At 51.4% G+C, this 23,381-nt stretch overlaps 1 protein-coding gene and 4 non-coding genes across 5 annotated transcripts; 4 read left to right on the top strand and 1 right to left on the bottom strand.

Annotated features, from left to right (window-relative positions):
• The first annotated feature begins 292 nt into the window (after positions 1–292).
• LOC134374450 (small nucleolar RNA SNORD88) lies at positions 293–383 on the top strand. Its single transcript, XR_010023295.1, has one exon. It is a non-coding gene; the product is annotated as a small nucleolar RNA SNORD88 (small nucleolar RNA).
• Positions 384–2,964: 2,581 nt separating this feature from the next.
• Positions 2,965–3,056, top strand: LOC134374451 (small nucleolar RNA SNORD88). The gene has a single exon (XR_010023296.1). It is a non-coding gene; the product is annotated as a small nucleolar RNA SNORD88 (small nucleolar RNA).
• An 886-nt stretch (positions 3,057–3,942) lies between these two features.
• Positions 3,943–4,033, top strand: LOC134374452 (small nucleolar RNA SNORD88). Its single transcript, XR_010023297.1, has one exon. It is a non-coding gene; the product is annotated as a small nucleolar RNA SNORD88 (small nucleolar RNA).
• Positions 4,034–4,442: 409 nt separating this feature from the next.
• On the top strand, positions 4,443–4,531 carry LOC134374453 (small nucleolar RNA SNORD88). The gene has a single exon (XR_010023298.1). It is a non-coding gene; the product is annotated as a small nucleolar RNA SNORD88 (small nucleolar RNA).
• A 2,578-nt stretch (positions 4,532–7,109) lies between these two features.
• On the bottom strand, positions 7,110–11,459 carry ACP4 (acid phosphatase 4). Its single transcript, XM_063092228.1, has 11 exons — positions 11,349–11,459; positions 11,169–11,273; positions 11,008–11,094; positions 10,027–10,173; positions 9,598–9,696; positions 9,425–9,520; positions 8,511–8,643; positions 8,338–8,420; positions 7,745–7,869; positions 7,303–7,481; positions 7,110–7,225 (listed from the first exon to the last, which is right to left on the bottom strand). The coding sequence occupies exons 1-11, from the start codon at positions 11,457–11,459 to the stop codon at positions 7,110–7,112; spliced, it is 1,281 nt and encodes a 426-aa protein (XP_062948298.1).
• Between the last annotated feature and the right edge of the window lie 11,922 nt (positions 11,460–23,381).

Below are 23,381 nucleotides of genomic sequence, written 5' to 3'. Positions count from 1 at the left end.
ACTTAGGGTTAATAGCAGGTGTAGACACTGCCGGAAAAGCTGCAAAACTAGGCAAGGGGTCACGGACACTGGGGTTCTCTTTATGTAGTAGATTTGGAGGCCCATCCCAGGAGGACAGTCCCTGTGGATCTCTGACAACAGGAAGTTTGGGATATCCTGGTGGTTCTACAAGGAGAGCTGTGGTCATTTGTACCTTCCTGATGGATTTTGTGTTTCCCAGTCTCTAAGCTCTGTTAGCTTGGCCTCTGTCCCTGAAGGTAAGTGGCCATGAGACGTGGTTGCAGAGGGGCTGGGGCTCTCATGATGTTCAGCACTGGGCTCCGATCACACCTGAGGACACAGTGCCCCCCAGGACCTTTGACACCTGGGGGTCTGAAGGGCCCTAGTTTTGTTGTTCTGGAACTGCAGACCATTTCCTCCCCCACCCTCACCAAATCCTTCCTGTGTTACAGGTGTGTCTTCAAGCCCATGGGCCACCCACCGCCAACCCCATCGTGGTAAGTACTCTTGCTCCCACTCTCTAACCCACCAGCTCTAAAATATTTCACCCTGATCTTGGGTGATTTCGTTTCAGATATCTCTGGGACTTAATTTTTGTTCCAACAATCATACTCAGGATTTTAAACCCAGTGTCATATTGGTGGAAGCCTAGCTGGGCCTAGATCCAAATCTCAGCTTTGCTCTTTATGGGCTTAGAGATGTTCAGCAGGTGATCGCTCTCCTGAGCCTCAGTTGCTGTTTCTGTAAAGCAGGCACATCATCAGGAGCAAATGGCCCACATCCTCTGTACAGCTGGGTGGGGGCAATAACCTTTTCTGCCTTCCAGAGGTAAGAGTTGAATAAGATAAGGAATGCATGGACTGTGGAAGAAAACATATTTGGGTTTCAGGGAAAAGGACTAATCAGAAACCTAATTTTCAAATTCAGCAGTGGGAAAGAAACAGAATGTCTCTCATCATTATTACATGTTACATTGTGGGTTTTGTAGACTGAATATAACGTACCTTTAGACAAAGCTTAGTCAGCTTTCAGTGAGTCATTTATATATAGGCTGATACAATTATTAAAGGAACCCTGATTTACACAATAGCAATTGTTCAAATAACAAGATTTATCAGAAGAATGTCTTACAAGTGTTTCCAAGAGCTAAATCATAAGACAGGCATATGTGTGTGTTGTCCAAAAACAAACAAGTGTTCCCAGCTCTAGGAGGATTTTCATTTGCTCCTTGGATGTCAGGGGTAGGGAGAATAATGGCTGCAGTGAAAATAGAACTGAAAGTATATTCTCCAGGGCTATTGGAAGTTGCAACTCTTTCTGGCAAAGGAGCTGGTTTCTGTAAAGGGTGAGCTTGGATTTCAGATCCTCTGAATATCTTTTTGAGGGGCTTGTGCTCTTTTTGTTTGTTTGTTTTGCCGCTGGCCGGTAACAGCTTAGTGCTCTTAATCCAAGGTATCCTCTGCAGAGCACTGAACGGATCTGAATGTTAAGCTTTGAGAGCTTAGAGGAAATTCCTGGGGAAATAAGGACTAGGGAAGGTGCCAGTTGGGCAGGGAGGTGAGACAAGGAAAGAGTTGACAGCAGGATAGGGAAGTATTAGGCCTCAGGGCCAGCTTAACATCAGTACAGCCATATTAAGCAACTTTCCACTCTCTTCCCCCTCCCCTTTCCCTCTTTTTGCTCTGGGAATTGGTCAGTGAAATTCTTCTAGGAATGGGTAAACAGGACCGTTATCATCAAAGGAACATCTTGCTAAAGCACGTGGGCTGTGGATAGCAGGCATTCGGGCTGGGATGGGAGGAATACTTTGTACTGATACATGTATACAGTGGTTACACAAACCAGAAGCCTGTGCCCCAACCAACCAGATGTTACTGGACCACGAAGGCTGTGTCACCTTGCATACCACTGATTTCAAAACTGCCCATAACTCTGCAAGAACATTCCCTCAAAGTCTTATAAGACCCCTGCTTTCCTTCATTCAGGGGAGCTGGTCTGACTCGGTCTCCCCTCCACACTGGTGGAATAAAGCCTCTTAGCTGAAATAGCACCTGGCTTGGGTCTCTCTCTTTTCTCCACCTTGAAAGAACTAAGGGACACATAACACCTGCTGACTGTAGACCACAGCTGTCCAATGGGACTGTCATGATGGAAATGTTCTATGCACTGTCCAGACCAGCAGCCACTGTCTGCGTGTGGCTCTCCAGCATCTGAAATGTAGCAAGTGTGACTGGGGCCATAATTTTTTATTGTATTTAATTAACTTAAATTTAAACAGGGGTTACCTCTTTGGACAGCACATTTCTACACAAAATTTAGATTTGTATGTTCGCAGTTGCTAAACAATAGCTCACACTCAGCGAGCACTTGCCAAATTTAAGTACTTAAGGAGAATGAACTTGCCACATCCTCCCAGTGAAAAGCAGATGCCCTTTCCCCATTTCACGGAAGGTTCTGGTGAAGTCAGTTTCCCAGGTTGAGTGAAACAGTGACTCAGGGCTCAGGCCCAGGCAGTTTGTAAGGCTGGGTGGGGAGTAGCAGACCTGAGAACTGGGCAGAAGCAGTCAGGGGCGTTGTTAGGGCATGGACAGTCCACACACACACACGGGGCTGAGCAGAAGCAGGGCCAAAGCTGACTTCTGTGTGCTGGGTCTCACTGAACTCTGCAGATGAGCTTGCCTGCTAGGCACATCTAGTCCCATTGTCCAGAGGAAGGAAGGGTCTCTAGGGGTGGCTTAGGTCAGATGGTTGCAGATCATACAGGAAGTAACACCCAAGGTTGAGCTGGACAGTGAAGGGTGGTTGGGGGGCAGGGGGGTGCGTGGCATTAAAAAACAAGCACTGGGGGCTTGCCTCTTGGCACCCCCAGGGACAAGGTATTGGTCATTTTCTTGCCTGGATCTCTGAGCACTCTTGTGGCCCTGGGACCTGAGCAGGCAGGGGGGGTGGGTGGTTAGAGTGCAGGTGCCCCCATGATGTCCAGCACTGGGCTCTGACCACGCCTGAAGACACAGTGCCCCCCTGGGACCTTTGACACCCGGGGGCCTGAGGGGCCCTGGATCTGAGGATGAGATGGATGGGGGTGCCATGGTTACCCTGTACCCCACCCACCTCTTCTCCCTTCCCCTGCCCCTTCCTGCCTACAGGTGGTTCCTCCAGGAGTCCAAGGACCCAGCCATCCCTTGGTAAGAACAGAAGAGGCTGCCTCTTATTAATAACATAATTATGTTAAGTTTATAATGTTATAAACTTATAGTTTAAGATTTATAGATTATGGTAACATTAAAAATAAAGATTAATTCTTAGCACTTACTCTAAGCACTGTTATAAGCATAGATTCATTTCCTCTTTACAGTAACCCTGTTGAGCCCTATTTCATAGTTGAGGATATCAAGGCACATAGGTTGTGGTTTGCCCCATCTCATGTCCTTTCTGGGAGGGACAGTCCTTATTTCCTCAAGCTTCATACAGTTTGGGTTCTCTGCAGGATGAAAAAGGCTTTCTGTCTCACCCTTCTCTACAGCAGAGAAAGTAGAACCAAGGAAGTTGGCTTTGATTCCCCAGTTCTGCCACTTTTGACCTTTGGGGACTTTCATTGCTTGTCTGTACATAGATGGGTCTAAGGTGGACCCCCCGATCCCTGTGTGTTTGCTGTGGGCAGCCTCCCCTGCAAATTCAAGTTCTTGGGCCTGACCCCTCAAGGGCTTGTGGTGGGTACTTAGGTGTGTAACCTGTTCCTCCGCTGGTACTGGTAGGAGGCACGAGGGAGGCAGCAGACCATTATTGAACACCAGCCTTTGCCACCCCAAAGCTGTCGTTGAATTACGTGGCATCCTCCATGCACAGACTTGGGGAATGTAAAAGGAGGCTGATGCAGAAGGAGCTGGCTGGGGGGTTACAGCGAGGTGAGCTCTGTTGGGGTTCCTGAAGGGGCTGCACCTGGGATCCCCATGATGTCCAGCACTGGGCTCTGACCGCCCCTGAGGACACAGTGCCCCCCAGGACCTTTGACACCTGTGGTTCTGAGGGGCCCTGGCTCTGGGGAGGGGATGGATGAGGGTCCTGTGGTTGCCCTGCACCCCACTCACCTCTCCCCTCTCCCCTGCCTCCTTTCCGCCTGCAGCTGGTTCCCCGAAGCATCCAAGAGCCCGGCTGTCCCTCTCGGTGAGAACAATTCCTGGTAGTGAAGATAAGGCTGGTGCAGGGGAAGCACAGCCCTGTTCTGAGCCAAGCGCTGTTCTAAGTACTATATGCATTTAGTCTTCATGATTACACTACCTTGGGGGAAGGGGGAGACAAAAGAGGGGGGTGATGCTGGGGGGGACTGGGTGCAGTTAGACGTCCTACAAGGGTACTTCAAAAGGTTTGAGGAAAATTAGAAAAGGTAATACAAATCTTCCCATGAACTTTTGTAGACCCCTCATATGTGTGCCTGTGCCCAGGGACCCCTATGATGTCCAGCACAGCTCTGACCAACGCTGAGGACACAGTGCTTCCTGAGACCTTTGACACCCAGAGTTCTGAGGGGCACCAGTCTTGGTGGGGTGGTGGGGTGAAGGTGTGGTCATTTCCCACACCCAATGCCTCTTTGTCCTTCCTGCAGCTACTGTGACAGCACCCTGCCAGGCCCTCTTGCTATTCCCTGCCTTGGGGCAACTGCAGCCATGGCTGAGAGAGCTCTGGCACCCACCCAGTTGGGCTGGGGGGACCAGTACTACACTTCCACCGAACTCCTGGCCATTTCACGGCGCTTCAAGCAGAACCCCAATGAGCTCATGATCACCTGGATCCTGCGGGTGTACAATCAGGGGGTTCAGCCCTGTCACTGAACTCCGGGGAGCTGGCGCTGCTGGACGACCTGACCCATGATGCCATCTTCAACTACCACTGCAAGACCCTGCGGGGTGGCTGCAAGACACTGCTCACCTGGCTGCTGGTGGCCTGGCACCAGCGCTGGGAGTCCTTCCTGCACTTTGAGGCCACTGAGCTGCCCTTCCACCCCTGGACCACCATGGAAGAGGGCATCCAGCTGGTGCATGAGCTAGGCATGCATTAAATGGCAGATGCATCACTCTGAACTGTTGTGTTTGACTCCATCTCCACATGGACTCCAAGGCGTAGAGCTGGATCCAGAACCCTCCTAGGGCTAGGCCGGGGGTTCCTGCCCACCTTCAGGCTCTCAACTCTGCTTGGGCCATTCCAGCAGTCTCCTGAGGAAGGGTGGGCTTTTGGCACCAGGTGGGAGCCAGTCATAGCAACAGGGTAACCCCAGCTAGAATGTTAGGTTTTCATGAACCTGCAAGCAAGAAGCCAACCCCTCCCAGGGCCAGAAAGTGCAGAGTATTCCTAGGCCTCCCTTGGGTCATGACTGCTGGCCTGCTCTTTGTAGGCCCTGACACACCTAGGGGGAATGACAGGCAGGGAGAGAGTTCTTCAGGGATAGTGTTCATGGCAAGAGGCTGCCTTTGGGGCCCAGCCCAGTATCTCCCCTCCCATGGTGCCAGGAAGGGGGGCCTGGGAAGTAGGTGGGGGCAGGGGAGAGTATGCTGGCGGCCCCAATTCTCTATCTGTGACGATAGGACCACTTGGCTCCCACCCCAAGCCAGCCCTCCCACAGTCCAGGGGACCCTGCACCTTAATCTTTCCAGGGAGGATTGTCAGGCCTAAGGGAGGGTTTGGAGGTCCTGGTTGCTGGAAGTGGCTCTGTAGCTTCTAGTTGCAAACTCACCCCAACCACCCCCAGCAGCCCTCCGAGCCTCCGTCTGACTACCGAGTCTAACAGGCACTAAGTTGCTGTTGCTATGTTTGCTGCACCAGACCACCCACAGAAGGGCTGATTAGGTGATGATGCAGACAATCATTAGTGCCTGGACCGCACCAGGAGGAGGCTGCTGCCCCACACTCAGCGTATGGTGGGCAGGGTGGAACCTCCCCTCAGTACAGGTGCAGGCTTGCCTGTCCCACACAGTGCTCCACAGGGGCCCGCTGTTCATTACTGGGTACTGCGATAGCTTTTGTCACCTTTGGCATTGATAGAATTTGCTGTGATGGGAACGTTTCCTGTCTGCACCATCCAGTATGGCAGCCACCAGCCACTGGAATGTGGCCAGTGTGACTAGGACCTGAACTTTACATTTTACTTATTTAAACTTAAATAGCCACATGCATTGGCAAGCGCCCAGGTGGGGTCCCCACCACCCTTCAAGTCAAAGCATGTGCCAATGAGAGAATGTTACCAGTGCCACCTGCTCTCTGCTGTCCCCTGGGAGGCTAATTCCAGGGGTTGTGGAATCTGCTGGATTTGAGTCTTGGCTCTACAAAATCAGATGGGAGCACAGAGAGACCAATCACTTGCCCACAGTCATAACAGCTTTGATGTTGGTACTGGCCAACTGTGGGGCCAGGCTTTGAATCCCATACCTTCCTGTGAGCTCTCCTACTCAATGGGCCTGACCCCACCCCAAAGACATCGCAGCATTGACAGCAGGAGAGGGTCACCAAAGGACCAGGCTTGAGGGTTTGACTCCTGTGAGTTAGGTCTCGGCAGAGTGCATGACCCACAGAGCAGCCTGCTGAGCAGGCGGGGCTTTGCCACACAGGCATCGCACGTGGAGGTACACACAGGGTTCCACCCACCCTCACATATTCCACACACTTCCATGCTTGTGTAGAAATGTGCATAAACCAAAATGCCCACATGTTGCCACACATGCAGACATGCCTACATATACATGTTCTAACAGACATGCATTACACACGTTTGTGCAGGAACATGTCACATATAGCCATATGCCAACACGTACGTACCAACATATATACAGGCTGGAGATATATATATTCACATGCACACGTAAGTACAGACACATCCACACTGAATGTCCATATACATGTACCACATATGCATGTACACAGACCTTCACAGACATACATGCACACACACGTGCACACATGCGCATACACAACTGCTTGTGGCTTCCAGGCCAGGGAGTCCCCCCAGCCCACATTCCCCACGCGCACAGACAGTAAGTCACAGAAGCCAGAGCATCAGGTGACTGCACATGTTGGGATCCAGTGTTAGCTGGGAGGAGGAGGTACCCAGCTTTCTAGGCTCACACAGGGCCCCCCCAAGCCCGCAGGCAGCGCGGTCTCCAGGCCAGCAGGCCCAGTCCCAAGGTGAGAGCTGCCAGCACAGCCACCGCTCCAGCAAGTAGGGGCACTGTGGTGGCTGTGGAGAGAACATGAGGGTTGTGAGTCCCAGAACTTGGGGCCCCAGACTCCCACCCCAGCACAGAGGGCTGTCACCTGAGGGGGTGGCAGGCTCATACGAGCCATGGCAGGGGACCCCGTGATCCGGAGGCCGGGCCTGGGCAGTCAGCTGCTGGAAGCGGCCTAGTGGGCAAGGGGCTGGGCACCCAGGGAGGCTGAGGGGCAAAGGCAGACGGGCGGAGTCATTGCGGTAGAAGAGGGAGATGGTGACATTCCTGGAGGGAGAGAGGAGATGGTGGCACCTCCCTGCCTCCCCTGCCACTGACCGCACATCTGGAGAAACTGAAGCCTGATATGCAGGGACAGGAGCTGCATGGAGAAACTGGCACTCCTGACGCCTACCTGTCAATCTCCTAACACCACGCCATAAAATTCCCTTTCCAGGCCAGTGCCTGGGATGTGCCTTCTGCCTGGCACATCAACCCTCCTCTTGAGAATTCCATCCCACCCATTACCCTGAGCACCACTCCATCCTCACCCTTCATCTTCATCCGGATCCCCAAGGCGCTTCCGAAACTCAAAGCCAAGGCAGGCAGCATATGGCGGGGTGTGCCCGTCATAGAGGCCCAGGGCCCCCTGGAGAGCCAGCAGGGTGCTGTCATGCTGCAGGTGGACCCAAGGGCTGAGACAATACTTTTCCTCTCCTGATGTCTCCTCTCTCCTAAACTCTAGACTTGTGTGTTCAGCTGCCTCCCGGATGTCCCCAAAGCTCCTTAGATCCAACCCTCTGCCCAAAACCTGCTCCTTCCTCCCTCTTCACATTGAAGGCAGTCCCACCATTTATAGGTAATCACTAATGAAGAATGGCCAAATCGATGCAAAATATGATTGGACAGCTCGATTAAACAGCCTGTCCTTCCAGAGGAACTAAATTCTCCCATGGCACTATCACCTCCCTAATTCCAGATCCTGTACCTCTAGTAATATGGTCCAAGAGTAGGATTTGGAGATATGGGTTACCCAAGGCAGTGGGCTGAGGTTCCATTGGGACCACTGGCTCTTCCTCACCCAAATCACCATCACCCTCATGCCTGTGCCCATGTGACATTGCCTCCCTTCCAAAAAACTCACAGCTGAGTACATGACCATCTTGAGGGGCAGCCCCAGGCGCTGGACCTGGGAGAAGTTGGCAAGGATGGCATCCAGCAGGATCCCTGAGAGGGTGGGGACAGAGAGCTTAGAACCCCTCCCCCCACCCCACCTCCAAGAGATAGGCCCCCTTGCCACCTGGCTCTACACCTCACCCCCTGTCAGCCGGGCCTTCTCTGCTGCCCTGGGTGGGCCCACATGGGCCCCGATATCCAAAGCTGAGATCTGGGCAAGTGTCCGCAGGACATCCGGGGAGGCCCAGGATGGGAGGGAAAGACCATGGGCTTGCTGGGGAGAGACAGGGACAGAAGACAAAGATGGACATCCTGAGCCCCTCATGCTCCCACCCCCACCCCCGTCCTCCCAGTGCCTGTGCTGCCCCCATCAACTGTGATATACTCTTTCCCACCCCTCATCTAAGCCTCTCAGGGGCTGGGGCTGGTCAGGAAAACATGGTGTGGACAATAGTGATTATTTAGTAATAGCAGTTATCATCATTACACAGTCTAGAAACCCTTATCTGAAACCCTTGCGACCAGAGGTGTCTGGAATTCAGACATTTTGGATTTTAGAAAATCCGATGGTGCCAATACCACACAACACAGGACACACCCAGCAGGGTCTGTGGCAGCCCCTTAATCACACAAATTGTTATTCCTTAATGTTATTCAGTTAGCAACATTGTCATGAACTGGGGTAAACAAAGACTGTCAAGAGCATCACATCATTTCAGGTCAGCTCCTGCTGCACAAGTTTTGGGTTCCGACACTTTTCCAATCACAGGACAGTGGAGGAGAAAGTGCCAAGGCTTGGCCTTGAACCCTCCTCGGGCCCTCACTGTGTGTCAGTCATTGTTGTAAGCCCGTTACGTGGACTGACCCATTTTAATCTTCACGGCAACCCCAGGAGGTGTTGATACGGGTGTTGCTATCCCCATTGTGCAAGTGGAGAAACTGAGGCACGGAAAAGTTAAGAAACTCGCCTGAGGGAACACAGCTAGTTAGTGGCAAAGCTGACATCTGAACCTAGGTGTCTTTAACCCCTTGGCTGGGAGGGGGTGGGGACTCACCTGGCAGATCAGTGTGTCCAGAACTTTCCATGCCCTGCGGAGTGGCTCCCCAACCAGCGACAGCCCCGTGAAGTTCTCCAGGCGGGTCAGGAAGTCCTGGGTACAGGGGGCTGGTGAGTCTCTGCCCGTCCCCTGCACCCCTCCCTGCTGGCCTTGCCTGTAGCCCTGCTCACCGTCCAGCCCTCCAGGGCCTCCTGGTACTCAGCGGACTCAGTGGCCTCCTGCAGCAGTTCATGGTACTGGGGACAACTGCGCATGGGGAACCTCAGCAGCTGGGGGAAACTGAGGCTCAGGACAGCAGCATGCCTGGGGTCTCACAGCAGAGGAGTCAGGGTTCTCAGGCCTTTGTCTCTTTCCCAGTTTCTCAGATCTAGCTGAGCAACGTCAGGGTGGCAGCTCACCCACATCTGGACAGCTTGGCCCCAGGGATGGTCTCACTGCTTCTAGCTATCTCAGGCTTCCGGAAGCTGACCCAGGCAGGCCCAGAGCTGCCTCAGTCTCTCTCTGTCTTGGTGTCTCTGTCACTCTCTCTGTGTCCCCCTGTCTCTGTCTCTCTCCATCCCTCTCCTGCCCTCACCGCACCCCTGGTCCAGCCCCCTGACCTTGTCCTCAGTAACGGGCACTGTGTGCACTGGAATTGGCCTCCAGTTGGCCTCGGGGCTCCCCGGGGCAGCCTCGGGGAACAGCCCGGCAAGGTTGGCCTGAGCACTCTCCAGTGTCCGGTCAAAGTCCGTGCTGCGAACATACACCTGGGGCAGGGTGGGAAGAGGGCATGCAGGGGACCATGGTTGGGGTCAGAGGTCAGCTGTGGCAGCAAATCAAAAGCTTCAGATTCAGTTCCGGGTAGAAGGTCATGAAGAAGGATCAAAAGTAAGGCGTTGGGAGTCAAAACTCAGGACGGGGGCTCAAGTGTCTGGCCTTCAATGTCAGCAGTTGGGATCAAGGGTCAGAGGTCAATGTCAGGAGCAGTTGGATTGGGGGTCAGAAGTTGAGTGAACATGTTGGAGTAAGGGGGTCAGTTGGGTCAATGAGGATCAGAAAGGAAGATCAGAATTAGTAGAGGCTGGAGGTTAGAGGTCAGGATGAGGAAGACAAGTGGGAGACACAGGATTAGAGTTCAGTATATGTTCATCAGAGGTCAGACATCAGGAAGACTGATCCCAATTGGAGGAATGTCAGAAGACAGGAGGAGACAGGAAAGGAAGGTCAGGAATTGATGTCAAAGGTTGGAGATCAGGAGGGCAGTTGAGTCCACAGGCTCAAAGACAGAATCAATCAAGTTTAGGGGTCGGACATCAGAGGTCAGAAGGTCTGATTGGGGCCCATGGGAGTCAGAAGAGGTGCAGGCCAGAAAATAAAGTCAGAGTTGATGGAGGTTAGAGGTCAAGATGGGATTCAGGTTGAAAGAAGGTCAGAGGTCATGGGGGTTAGTCGATCTCTCGGAGGTCCTAGATTAGAGGGACGGTGCAGGTCAGGCTGCTGGAGGTCAAAGGCCAGAGATGGAAGCTCAATGGAAGTGTTGGAGTATATGGAGATCAAAGGTGGGAGGTCAAGAGGCCAGGTAGAGGTCAGTATGGCAGTACCTCCTCCCGCCGGTACTCAGGACTCAGAAAGGCCTCGTAGCGGCTCCTCAGGAAGCGTCCCAGCTCCAGCTGCTGGCGGACCCCTTCCTAGGGACAGAGCAGCCTCAGCAGACCCCTCCCCTCCCCCGCCCCACCCCTCACGCCCACCCCCAGTTTCTCACCCCAGTCAGCTGGCCCAGGCCACGTGGCCACAGGGTGGAGACTGCCTCTTTGTGTGGGTCCGTGGGGTAGGAGGCCAGTGGGGCCCGGTCACCATGACGAAACACCTGGGGATGGGATGGCATAGGGTCAGGGCTGGCCTGAGGGAACTCAGAGGTCAGGCTGGGGCTAGGGGACCTCACCAGAGCCACGAACACCAAGGGTCCTTCCATCAGGGCCTGGGCCAGCAGCAGTAGCAGCAGCAGCAACAGGAGAGGTCTGGCAGGGTTGCCCTGAAACCCTGGCCCAGCCATTTCCACATAGCCCAGACACTGAGCTCAGCTTACTGTCTGTGCCGCAGCCTCACCTGCTCATTACCCTCTGCCTCAGCACCCCCCATTAGAGCAGGTCTCAGCACGCCTGCCCCAGAGCCACAGGAGGTCTCGGGATCCAGCTCCCCCAATGCCTTTGCCAGCCTTGGACTGATCCCTGGAAGGTGTTAGTATGGCTATCACCATCCCCATTGTGCACATGGGGAAACTGAGGCACAGAAAGGTTAAGTAACTTTCCGAAGGAAATAATGAGTGGCAAAGCTGGGACTTGAACTCAGGTGCCTTTAACCTGGACACAGATTCAGGGGAAACCCCCACCCCTGACCCACTTTCTAGACTCACATTCTCTATTCTCACTTCGATTCCTCCTCCCCCACTCTGAATCTGTTGTTTCTTTCCTTGCTCCTTAAATATTGAATCTTTTCGAGGCTCTCCTGGGCTTCTTGAATATTTCATCTTCTTCCAGTGCCACCCACAGCTGGCCAAAGCCAGCATGGCCCAGTGGTTGAGCACTCAGACCCTGGAGCTGGACAGACTGAGTTTAAATCTCATCTTTACCATTTACAAGCTGTGTGACTTTGAGCAAGTTACTGCACCTCTCTGTGCCTTAGTTTCACAGAACTGGAATGAGCATAGTCTGTACCTCGGAGTTGCTTTGAGGATTAGACGAATTCAAGTATATTCAGCACTTAGAACAGGGTTTCACAAAGGGTAACTACTAAGTCACTGGGTGATTTATCGCTATGTCACTAATTACCCTAAAACTTAGCAGCTTAAAACGGTGAACACGTATTATTTCTCGCAGGTTTTGTGGGTCAGGAATTTGGGAGTGGTTTAGCTGGGTGATTCTGACTCAGGGCATCTCAGGAGGTCGCAGTCAAGGTATCAGCTAGGGCTGTGGTCATTTGAAAACTTGACTGGGATTGGAAGAGCCACTTCTGAGCTTCCTGGAGCCTCAGTTCCTCACTACATGGACCCCTCCGTAGGGCTGCTCAAGCATCCTCACAACATGGCAGCTGGCTTCCCCCAGAACAAGTCATCCAAAAGAGAACAGTGCTTTCTATGCCTTAGCCTTGTAAGTCACCCTATGTCTTTCCCATTATATTCTATCGTTTCGCAAGTCGACCTCATTCTATGAGGGAGGGGACTACAGAGGTGTGAACAGCAGCAGACAAGAATCACCAGGGCTGTCTTGGAGGTTGGCTCCACAATAATGCTCTTTAAATAAATAAAGACGCCTCATCAGCCTGCTTCCTGAGTGCTGACCCGAGCATCCAGGCACCACCTCTGAGCACCCCAGCGGTTCACCACATGGCTGATGGGGCTCAGTCACCCTCTTCCCCCGTTGAATCCTCATCTCAGTGACAGTACTGATCCCTCCGAGTTATCAGAGTCAACTGTATTAACCATGAATTTTATTTTCAGTACTTCGATGCTTTGACACCTGGGGCCTTGCTGACCATGGAGGGATGGCCCTTCCCAGGGCTGCCAATTGCTAGACTCACCTGTGAGCACGCTCTTCACATGCACATCAACCAATCCGGAGCCCACACCCCAGCCACCTCCTTTATGGAGCTCTTACATTCTGAGCCACTATTCCCTGTGCTAATCAGCTCGGGCCAGGTGCCGGAGCTCACGGAAACGGTTCAAACTAGTCGATCGTAGCCTGCTTACCCTGCCTCATTCGTTCCTGCAGAAACCGCAATACAGGCTTTTGCCCATGGTCTTCCTCCTTTCCCTCTGCCTCCTGACTCACCCTGGTGCTTGCCCATGTGGCCCTCATGGCGTGGTGCACTCCCTCCTCTTGGGAACCTGTGAGTATAACAAACCTTCTTTTCAATGGCAATTGATCATTTGTCTCCCGATCTGTTGGCCTCAGTATATGGGAACGATAATAAAATCACATTGTACAGCACCACTTTGGTGTCTTGTCTTCCTATGCCAAGTCAGACCTCCAGGCCTCTCCTCTGTCTAAAAATTCCAGCTCCTTTTACTTCTCTATTCCAGAAGACTCTACCCTTTTTCAAACAGAGAGAGAGAGAGATTCAAAGAAATTTTTGTATTGCCAAAGGGGCGTAGGAGCTGACCAAAGTTTAGAAAAATCACTGAAGCCAAATTAAGAAAGTAGACACCATATTCTATCCCGAGATGTTAGCACTTTCTGTCTATTAATATACTCATTTCCTATCGCTGCCGTAACAAGTCACCACGAATTTAGTGGCTGAAAATGCCACACATTGATTCCCTCCCTTACAGCTCTGGAAGACAGAAGTCTAAAATTAGCTTCACTGAATGGAAATCAAGGTGTGGGCAGGGCCACACTGCTCCTGGATACTACAGGGGAGAATCCCTTCCCTTCCCTTTTCCAGCTTCGTGAGCTGAATTCTGCGGCTCATGGCCTCTTCCTCCATCTTCCAGGCCAAGTGTGGGATCTTGCTTCAGTCAATTTGTTTTGTTTAGTTTAGTTTTTTATTTTTTATTTATTTTATTTATTGAATCAAAATCGATTATACATATTTTGGGGGTTGAACATTGTGATATGTTGGTTAAATCAATATTACTAGCATACATATTGCTACAATCATAATTATTCTTTATACCCCTTGTCCAGTCTCTCTCCTTCCCCCATTCCTCCCCGTCCCCCCTCTAATTACCCTAGATTTCTTCTCTCCTTCTGAAAGAATAATGGTTACTCTTAATTTATTGCCTGGATGATCTGTCCAATGCTAAGAGGTGTGATCAGTTCCCCCAATATTATCATAGAACAGATGCTTCTTCTGTCACTCTGGAATGGGCTCTGTGGAGAGAGACGTCCTCTTCTTTTCTTTATCTCTGCTGGTGACTCTCCTTGTGCCAATGCACTCCAGTGGTTGGTGGACCATCTGCGTGGTGATTGTGGTGTCTAGCCGCTTTTGTGGCAGCCATGGTTATTGTGGTGGCTGTAGTGGGCCACCCACTTGGAGCTGCTGTTTTTGGTGTGCTCCTTGGCACTGGCGGTATGCTTGGTTGTGGGGTGTGTTTGGTCCCCTTCTCCATGCCTCCGGTCCCTAGGCAGACCCCAAGGTACTGGTGCCATGCGCCTGGTTGTTTAAGGGGTGGCCGGTCCTCTTCTCCATGCCTCGGGTCCCCAGGCAGGCCCCAAGGTGCTGGCGCGGTGTGCCTGGTTGTAGGAGGAGGGTCCGGTTCCTGGCTCCATGTCTCAGGTCACTGGGCAGGACCCAAGGCGCTGGCTTGGTGTGCCTGGTTGTGGGAGAGAGGTCTGGTCCCCTTCTCCATGCCCTGGGTCCCTGGCTGGGCTCCAAGGCACTGGCATGGTATGCCTGGTTGTGGGAGAGAAGTTCAGTCCCCTTCTCCATGCCTCGAGTCCCTGGGTGGGCCCTGAGGTGTGGGCCTGCTGTGCCAGGTTGTGGGAGGAGGGTCCGGTTCCTGACTCCATACCTCGGGTCACTGGACCAGGCCCTGAGGCGCTGGCTTGGTGTGCCTGGTTGTGGGAGGGTGGTCCGTTCCCCTTCTCCATGTCCCGGGTCCCTGGGCAGGCCCCAAGGCTCTGGCTCAGTATGCCTGGTGTGGTCCAGTCCCCTTCTCCATGCCCTGGGTCCCTGGGTGGGCCCCGAGGCACTGGCGCAGTTTGCTGGAAGTGGGAGTGGGGTCCAGTCCCCAGATCCAAGCCTCCAGTTCCCAGGCAGGCCTCAAGGTGCTGGTGATGTGCCTGAGCCCTAATTTTTTGTCCTTTGCTTCTAACACGGGGGACCTTCCTGTGGGAACCAGTACTTGAGCTGTGTGGTGAGTTAAATTGCTACTTTGCTGCTGTTTCTGTAGGGAAGGCTTTTTGTGCAGCTCAGGGTTTAATGGTTAATCTTATAGGTACTTCCAGCTCTCCAGAGACCCAGTGGATCTGTGTTCTGTAGAAATTCTGATCTGGGCCTGAGTTTTTTCATCAAACCACACCCCATGCAATTTTGCATTCCTGACCAGTCTCCTCTGAGTGGACCTGTGCTGACTGGGGGGCAGGTTGTCTGTCCTTGCTGTGTCCCAGTGTTCTCCTGGTGTTCCCATCTCGCCCACCGCCCCTGCTCCAAACATTTCCCATGGGACGGGCCCTGTGCTGGTCCCTTGTGATGACTCACCAGCCTCTGAACAACTCCCCTTTTTTCAGTTGTTCTGGCCTCGCTCCTGCGTGAGTCCATGGAAAATCTATTAGTGGTCTTGCTGTCCTGGGGGCTGCCAAGGCCCTCTTCTCTCTTGCTGCCTCCAAGTAAGTCCATCCAAAGGGCACAGTTGCGGCTTCTGCCAGCTCCTGCTCCGTGTGCTCATTAGCTCCAGTGTTACAGCAGCTGCAGCCTGAAACGCTCAGAGCAGTTTTTTCTTTCTCTCCTCGTGGTTTCTCCCACCTTCATGAACTCTGCAGGTCTCTCTTCTTCTTCCCCTGAGCTCCAGCAGCCCCAGCTTGGCTGATGTCACATTTTTATAGTTGTAAATTGGTTGATTCGTGGGACAGAATGACACTGGGAACCCTCTATTCCGCCATCTTGACTGGAACTCCTTGCTTCAGTCAATTTAACTTCTGTTTCTGTAATCAAAAATCTCCTTCCACCTCCCTCTTTTTACTTTATTTTGTTTGTTTGTTTTGCATCTGGCGGGTATGGTTATCCCAACTCTTGACAATTTTTATTTTTGTATTTTCTTAGCTTAGCTGAAGAGAAGCCTCCCTCTTATAAGGACCCTTGTGATGACATTGGACCCACCCAGATAATCCGGAATCATCTCCCTGATGGATCTTGGACATGACGGGTGCCATTTTACACACAGTAAGCACAAAAAAGCCACCAGCCTTTTCTTTACAAGAAACCTCGTGGTTTCTGAGAAATAGAAACTCCTCTACTTCCCCGTGGGTGCGACCTTCCACCTGATTGCATCCGCCAGCCTTATCTTCCACTCCAGCACCAACCCCCCTCCCTGATTACATCAGCCTTCCCTACAGTCTGAATAAGCTCTCCCACCCCCAGGCAGGCCTGGTGCTGCCCAACATTCTGAGTGTAGCCGAGCAGATTTTTTTCCTTTGATAAAGCTTCGTTGGTACCTGGCATTTTGGCTCACTTTCTTTCATTATGGTGCCGAAACCTGGGAAGGGTCCTGGCCGGGACCTTCAGACGATCCCCTCTCTTGGGTTGATTGACCCTCCCGACCACCCTTCCTGGATCTGCTGAACTGGGTGCCTCTGGGACTCTCTCCTTTTGCCATTTCAGACCAATGCATCCACCATCAGCCTCAATTCAGGGTGAGTCAGTGGGTCTGTCCTACTTCTATGGGTTCCCCTGACTACTCTCTACGACTACTGTCTGCTTGCTACAAGCCCGGGTGCCTGGCTGAGGGAACCCCTCTCATGTCCCCCAGCTATTGGAGGATGCTCCTTTAACCGGTCAGTGGCTCCTCTCTTGAAAAGGAGGTGCACACCAATGAGGACACTCCTTGGTGTTACCCTTCTTCTACTGGGACTGATCACCTCCTTTCTCACCCTCTAAATGGGATCCTCACAATCCAAACCTCCCAGCTCTATGCCTCATTTTCTACTCTATGTGTCTGGGCTGTCTCCTGGCCAAACTCTTGGTTTCCAGAGAGATATTAAACACAAACACCTTGTTTTCTACTGCAAAGGTTTGGCCTAAATACAAACTAGACAATGGATCCCAGTGCCCAGAAGATAGCACTCTCTATTTAGATATTCTTAGAGATTTAGACAACTATTGTCACTGAAACGGCAAAGTTGGAGAGATTCCTTATGCTCAAGCCTTCTTCTATCTTCGATCTCATCCTTCTCTCTGTCAAAACTGTCCTACGTCTCAAATTCTCCTAGCTCATCCCCAACCTCCCCTTCTGGACTCAGATCTATCTTTTGATCCATTAGACCTCTGCTCCCCAACCACCTCCTTACGCTCCAGATCCTTCACTAACTGCTCCACCTTTTCCCTCTCTTCCCCACACCTGGTCTCAAGATGCTCGTCCTCAGCCACACGACCCCTCTTCTTCTCCCCCCTTGTCAGGTGACAACACCACCTCAGCTCTGGCTCCTTTATACCCCCTCCGTGAAGTAGCAGGGACAGGGGGAATTGCCCAGGTCCATATCTCTTCTTTCTGATCTCTCCCAAATCTAAAAATGACTGGGATGTTTCTAGTCCAACCCAGACACATATCTTAAGGAATTTGGATATCTCACCCAGTCTTATGATCTCACCTGGCATGATATTTTTATGATTCTCACTACTACTTTGTCCCCTGAAGACAGGGAGAAGGTCTGGATAATGGCCTGACAACAGGCAGATGAGGTACATGCCCAAAATAATAGGCAGCCTGTGGGAGCCATTGCCGTCCCTCACACAGGGACTACCAGGCCAGCCACGGGGACCAGGATCTCTGGGATAACATGATCACACACTTGATTTACAGCCTCCAAAAGGCTACTCACGAGTCAGTCGATTATGACAAGCTTAGAGAGATCACACAGAGATCCACCAAAAATCCCAGTGAGTTCCTAACCTGCCTCTCTGAGGCTTTACATAAATACACACGTATTTTATTACCCAATCAGTCCCTGATATTCGAAAAAAAACTTGAGGGTGGTCCAAATACAAACCAAGAAGACCTCCTCAATGCTGCTTTCAAGGTTTTTAATAGAGAGGAGGAAGAGAAGAAAGATCATTACAAAAGAGATCAGGCCAAATACCAGCTCCTGGCTAACGCCATCTGAGGCTCACATACTCCAAAGCTGGCTGCCTCTGGGGGCAAGCCACCTGAGAACTGCTTCAAATGTGGTCAGCTGGGCCACTGGGTACAGGCCTGTTCTAACCCCATGCCCAATCCCGGGCTCTGTCCTCACTGCAAACAGCCAGGTCACTGGGGGGTTGACTGTTCCTCTCACCAGAGAGGGAGCAGCCCAGTCCCTAACCCACAACTTTTAGCTCCACAGCCATCCCTACTGGAGCTTCTCAGCTTTGCCCAGGAGAAGGACTGACGATGCCCAGGGCCCGAGGCCCCCACGGAGATCATCACGTGTGAGCCCAGGGTAACTCTCCTCGTAGCACGTAAGCCAATCTCTTTTGTCATCGATACAGGGGCCACTTACTCTACCCTTCCTGAATATGAAGGACCAACAACCCTTCCTCCATCACAATAGTAGGGGTCACGGGATCAGAATACTACCCACGGATCACTCAACCCCTTTCCTACACCCTACATCACACCCAATTCACACACAAATTTTTAATAATGCCTCAATGCCCAGCCCCTTTACTGGGATGGGACATTCTTTTCAAATTCAAAGCTACCCTTACCCTAAACACTTTAACTCCAGCTACAATACTCCTGTTACAGGCCACCCCAGACCCGGCCCCAGAGGCTTCCACCTTCCTCTTCCCCTCAGACAAGCTTAATCCCATGGTATGGGAAGCTTCTTCTCCCTCCATTGCCACGCACCATTCCCCTATCCTTGTTAAGTTGCAGAACCCTTCTTTGTTCCCTAATGTCCCACAATACCCCATTGCTAACAAACACCTAATAGGCTTAAAATCCATCATACACAAACTCCTTTCTTCTCATCTCTTACGGCCTACCCACTCGCCTTTTAATACACCCATCCTTCCATTTATAAAGCCTAATGGCTCATACTATTTAGTTCAAGACCTCGGGGCCATTAATGCAGTCATTTTACCCATAACCCCAATCATTTCTAACCCCTATATTCTTCTATGCACAATCCCAACAACAACCCATTTCTTCTCTGTACTTGACCTGAAAGACCCCCTTTTTTTCTATCCCCTTACACCCTTCCTGTCAAAACCTGTTCACCTTCACTTGGACTGATCTTGACATGTGTTGTTCCCAACAACTCACCTGGACAATATTACCTCATGGGTTTTGGGATAGCCCCCAATTCTTCAGCCAGGCCTTAGCTCAAGACTTATCTGAACTTCCCCCCCATCCTCTAGCACTTTAATACAATATGTGAATGACCTTCTCCTTTGTAGCCCCTCCTATGAGGATTCACAGGCCCACATTAGGGGCCTCCAGGGGATATCGAGTGTCCCCCAGCAAGGCCCAAATTTCTTCTCCTTCAGTCACCTATTTGGGAGTCCGCCTCACCCCCAACACCAGAGAAATAACTGTGGATCACAAGAGTCTAATTTCTGAACTCCCTACTCCTACCACAAAGGGATCCTTCCTTTCTTGGGGCTTGCAGAGTATCTGCTTCTTTGGATTCCTAACTTTGGTGTGCTAGCAAAGCCACTTTATGGGGCAGCCAAAGGGGATTCTGCCATTCCCTTAGGCCCTACAAAGCCCATTCATTCTCCCTTCCAGCGATTAAAAGCCACTCTCCTCGCAGCCCCAGCTGTATCTCTCCTAAACCTATCTTATCATTTTATCCTATATGTCACTGAAACCTAAGGACTGGTAGTCAGGGTTTTGGGACAAGAGACGGGAGATATCTTCTCCCCTACTGCATACCTCCCTAAACAACTAGACACCACAGCTCGAGGATGGGCTCCCTGTTTACAGGCCTTGGCGGCAGCCACCCTTTAAACACAAGAAAGCTCTAACTAACTTTTGGACAACAAACAGTCATCTGTTCCTCCCATCATCTTCAAGACCTTCTCAGCCATAGGCCGTGTCAATTCTCTCCCCTTCTTGCCTACAACTTATCCACCTTACCTTCATTGAAAATTCCCAGTTCTCTAAACCTCGCCCTTCCTTAAATCCAGCCACTCTCATCCCAGAACACTCACAACCCTTAGAACATAATTGCAGGGATGCTTTAGACCTCTTTCTCAATCCCTTTATGCAACTTCTCCCTCTAGCACTCACTCGCTTGTGAGCTGCCCCCACAAGCCCACTGGCCTCAGCCCCTCTGAGCTTATGTACAGTAGGCCCTTCACTCTCACACCTCTCCCTTCCAGCTCATCACCTTTGGGCCAGTATCTCCCTGCTCTTTCACTCATTAGGGATCTTCTTTGGGAACAGGCCAAACTTCTATTACCTCATCCTTTCCCTACCACCCCCTCAGAATTTAAACTGAGCCTGGGACAGCAGGTGTATATTAAAACCCGAATCCCAAAGCCCCTCTCACCACATTGGGAAGGGCCTTATACAGTACTTCTCACCACCCCCACGGCAGTAAAAGTACTAGGAAAGGCCCCTTGGTATCACTTATCCTTGGTAAAACAAGCACCTGAGACTTTACCCCAAGCCAGAGGAGTCCCTCTGCTCGATCCCCAACCCAACATCTCCTTACACTTCGTCCATTTTAGGACCCACAGAACTGAAAATCTCCAGGACCTTCACTCTTCCCCCAATTCCAGAAGAAGGACGATCTTCCCCCAGCGATTATCCTCTCACTGCTGCAGGCCCACTTCACGTCCTTCACACAGGAGCTGCTCCAAGAAGGGTCCCAACCCGCCACCTCCAGGGTTGAAGACATCCTTGCATGGGTAACTGAATTAGCCTGGCAGGGCGCCCTCTGCGATTACACCCCCGACGAGGTTACCCTCTACTCCTTTGTCCTACTATGCCCCCTCTCAACCTCTCAGCCCCTGAACGCTTGCCTTTTCTCTTCCTCTTGCATCTTTTCCCAACAGAGACACATGCCACACCCTGTTCACAGCATATAACCAAGGTCTTGGTGGGGGAAAAGACACTTTCCAACCTCCTGGGCCTGCCACCCAGAATCTTCAGGGGAACCCTACAGGACACATTCACATCCCTGACATACATTCCCACAACACGCTATGACCAGACAACCGCCACATCATGTTCTTATGGAGGTAAAAACTACTGGACAGCTCTTTCCAAAGGAGACTCTGCTGGAGTCCAGTGTCCCCCCTCCCCCCCCCGATAAAAATATTTCTGCTTCACCCAAACCACTCACCGAGGCTATAGTGATGGGGGAGGACTTCAGGACAAAACACGTCAGGCCCCTGGCCATGATGGGACTTATCCCTCTTCTTGGTCCCTGCCTCTTTCGGTGTTTCTCTGGTTTCTTACAGGAACACATGCAGGCCTTCACCAATCACAAGGTGGCTGAATTCTTCACAGGAGGAGGATATCAGCCCCTCAGAATCAGCAGCTCTTCCCCGGAAGAATACGGCCTCCCCACACGAAACCAATACCCACCACCTAATTGTTTTACCCACCAACATCAATCTTTTATCTTTTCATATCTTCGTCCATCTCCAGCAGGAAGTAGCTTCAGAAGAATAAGACCTTCACCCTTTTCCCTTCTTCCTATACTTAAAAGGTGGGAATGATGGATCTTGGACATGACCAGCACCATTTTACACACAATAAGCGCAAAATAGCCACCAGCCTTTTCCTTACAAGAAACCTTGTGGTTTCTGAGAAATAGAAACTCCTCTACTTCCTCGTGGGTGCAGCCTTCCACCTGATTGCACCCGCCAGCCTCACCTTCCACTCCAGCACCAACCCCTCCCTGACTACATCAGCCTTCCCTGCAGCCTATATAAGCTCTCCCACCCCCAGGCCCCCAGGCCTGGAGCTGATCTCCATTTTGAGTGCAGCCCAGCAGATTTTCTTCCTTTAATAAAGCTTGATTGGTACTCGGCATTTGGGCTCACTTTCTTTCACTCTCCATCTCAAGATCCTTCACTTCATCACATCTGCAAAGCCCCTTCTTTCCCCATATAAAGTCATGTATTCATATGTCCTGGGGATTAGGAAGTGGGCATCTTTGGGGGCCATTATTCAGCCTGCCACAAGTAAAGAGGGGGAAAATGTCCTGGTTGTTTCACCATTTGCCTGCCCACTCCCCACAGATCCACTCTCTGCCCTTCTCTATCCTGCTCTGTGCCATCCAGACTGGCCTCTGCCTTAGCACCACCCTGGCCCCAATGCCCTCTGGATTTGGTTTGGGGTAAGCAGTGGGAGAAGCAGGAACTGAGGGGATGGGAGGTGTGGACTGTAGCACAGCTCCTCAGGGGCCCCCTCTTGGGGTTAGGTGACTTCACTTCCTCCCCTGTCCCTTGATACCTAGGCTGTGTGTACAGTAGCCCCCCCTTATCTTCAGGAGACATGTTCCAAGACCCCCAGTGGATGTCTTAAACCATGGATAGTACCAAACCCAATGTTGCTGTTCATGTCTTCCACCCACAAATGTAATGCCATTTTCATCTTAAGTAAGCACTTATCACACACTGTGGTGGTAAATTTTGCAGTTTGAGGTGTAACAGTAAAACTAGCACAAATTTCCTAGCTTCTGGTGTTGCCAGCAATCCTTGGCAACCTTAGCCTGTAGATGCATCACTCCAGTGTCTGTCTCTGTCATCACGTGGCCATTTCTCCCTGTGTCTGTGTCTCTTCTCCTCTCCTTTTAAGTATACCAGCTATGACCTCATCTTAACCTGGTTACACCTGCAAATGTCCTATTGCCAAATAAGGTCACATCAATAAACACTAGGGGTGAGGGCTTCAGTATATCTTTTAGGGGGACTCAGTTCAACTGACAGCAGGGTGGTGGCAGCTCTCCACTGCCACCAAGCCTCCAGGTGCTGCACTCTCCTGCGTTGGTCACTGCCCCCATCTTAACCCTCTCTCTGCTTTTGAACATGGTCCCCTACATTAATCTCTCTCCAGTTAAACTCTTTCGAATTGTGCTTGCTTTTTCTGCTGCAACACTGATGCAAAGCATCATCCCAGATTTTTTAATGCACATTTTTTCATATATGTATCTTACTAAAATGAGATCGTACTGTAGCTACAATTTTCTAACCTTTAGTTTTCGGTTAACGGTCTCTTTTCCATGACAATAGTACTTTCATCCTATCTGATACCCACTCTCTATTCAAATGTCCACCAACTTCTCCCAAAATATCCTCTACAGCTGGTTTGTCCAAACCAGAA

This window comes from Cynocephalus volans, chromosome 3, assembly GCF_027409185.1.
Source record: "Cynocephalus volans isolate mCynVol1 chromosome 3, mCynVol1.pri, whole genome shotgun sequence".
Lineage (NCBI taxonomy): Eukaryota > Metazoa > Chordata > Mammalia > Dermoptera > Cynocephalidae > Cynocephalus > Cynocephalus volans.
This window is presented reverse-complemented; position numbering and strand designations above follow the sequence as displayed.

What these genes read in the sequence shown, in the direction of transcription:
- ACP4 (XM_063092228.1), bottom strand. Translation starts at nt 11,459, where the DNA reads ATGGCTGGGCCAGGGTTTCAGGGCAACCCTGCCAGACCTCTCCTGTTG. An exon ending in CCTTGGTGTTCGTGGCTCTG is followed by an intron (nt 11,274 to 11,348) that starts GTGAGGTCCCCT and finishes TCCCATCCCCAG; the next exon opens with GTGTTTCGTCATGGTGACCG. An exon ending in TGCCCGTTACTGAGGACAAG is followed by an intron (nt 9,697 to 10,026) that starts GTCAGGGGGCTG and finishes AGTTTCCCCCAG; the next exon opens with CTGCTGAGGTTCCCCATGCG.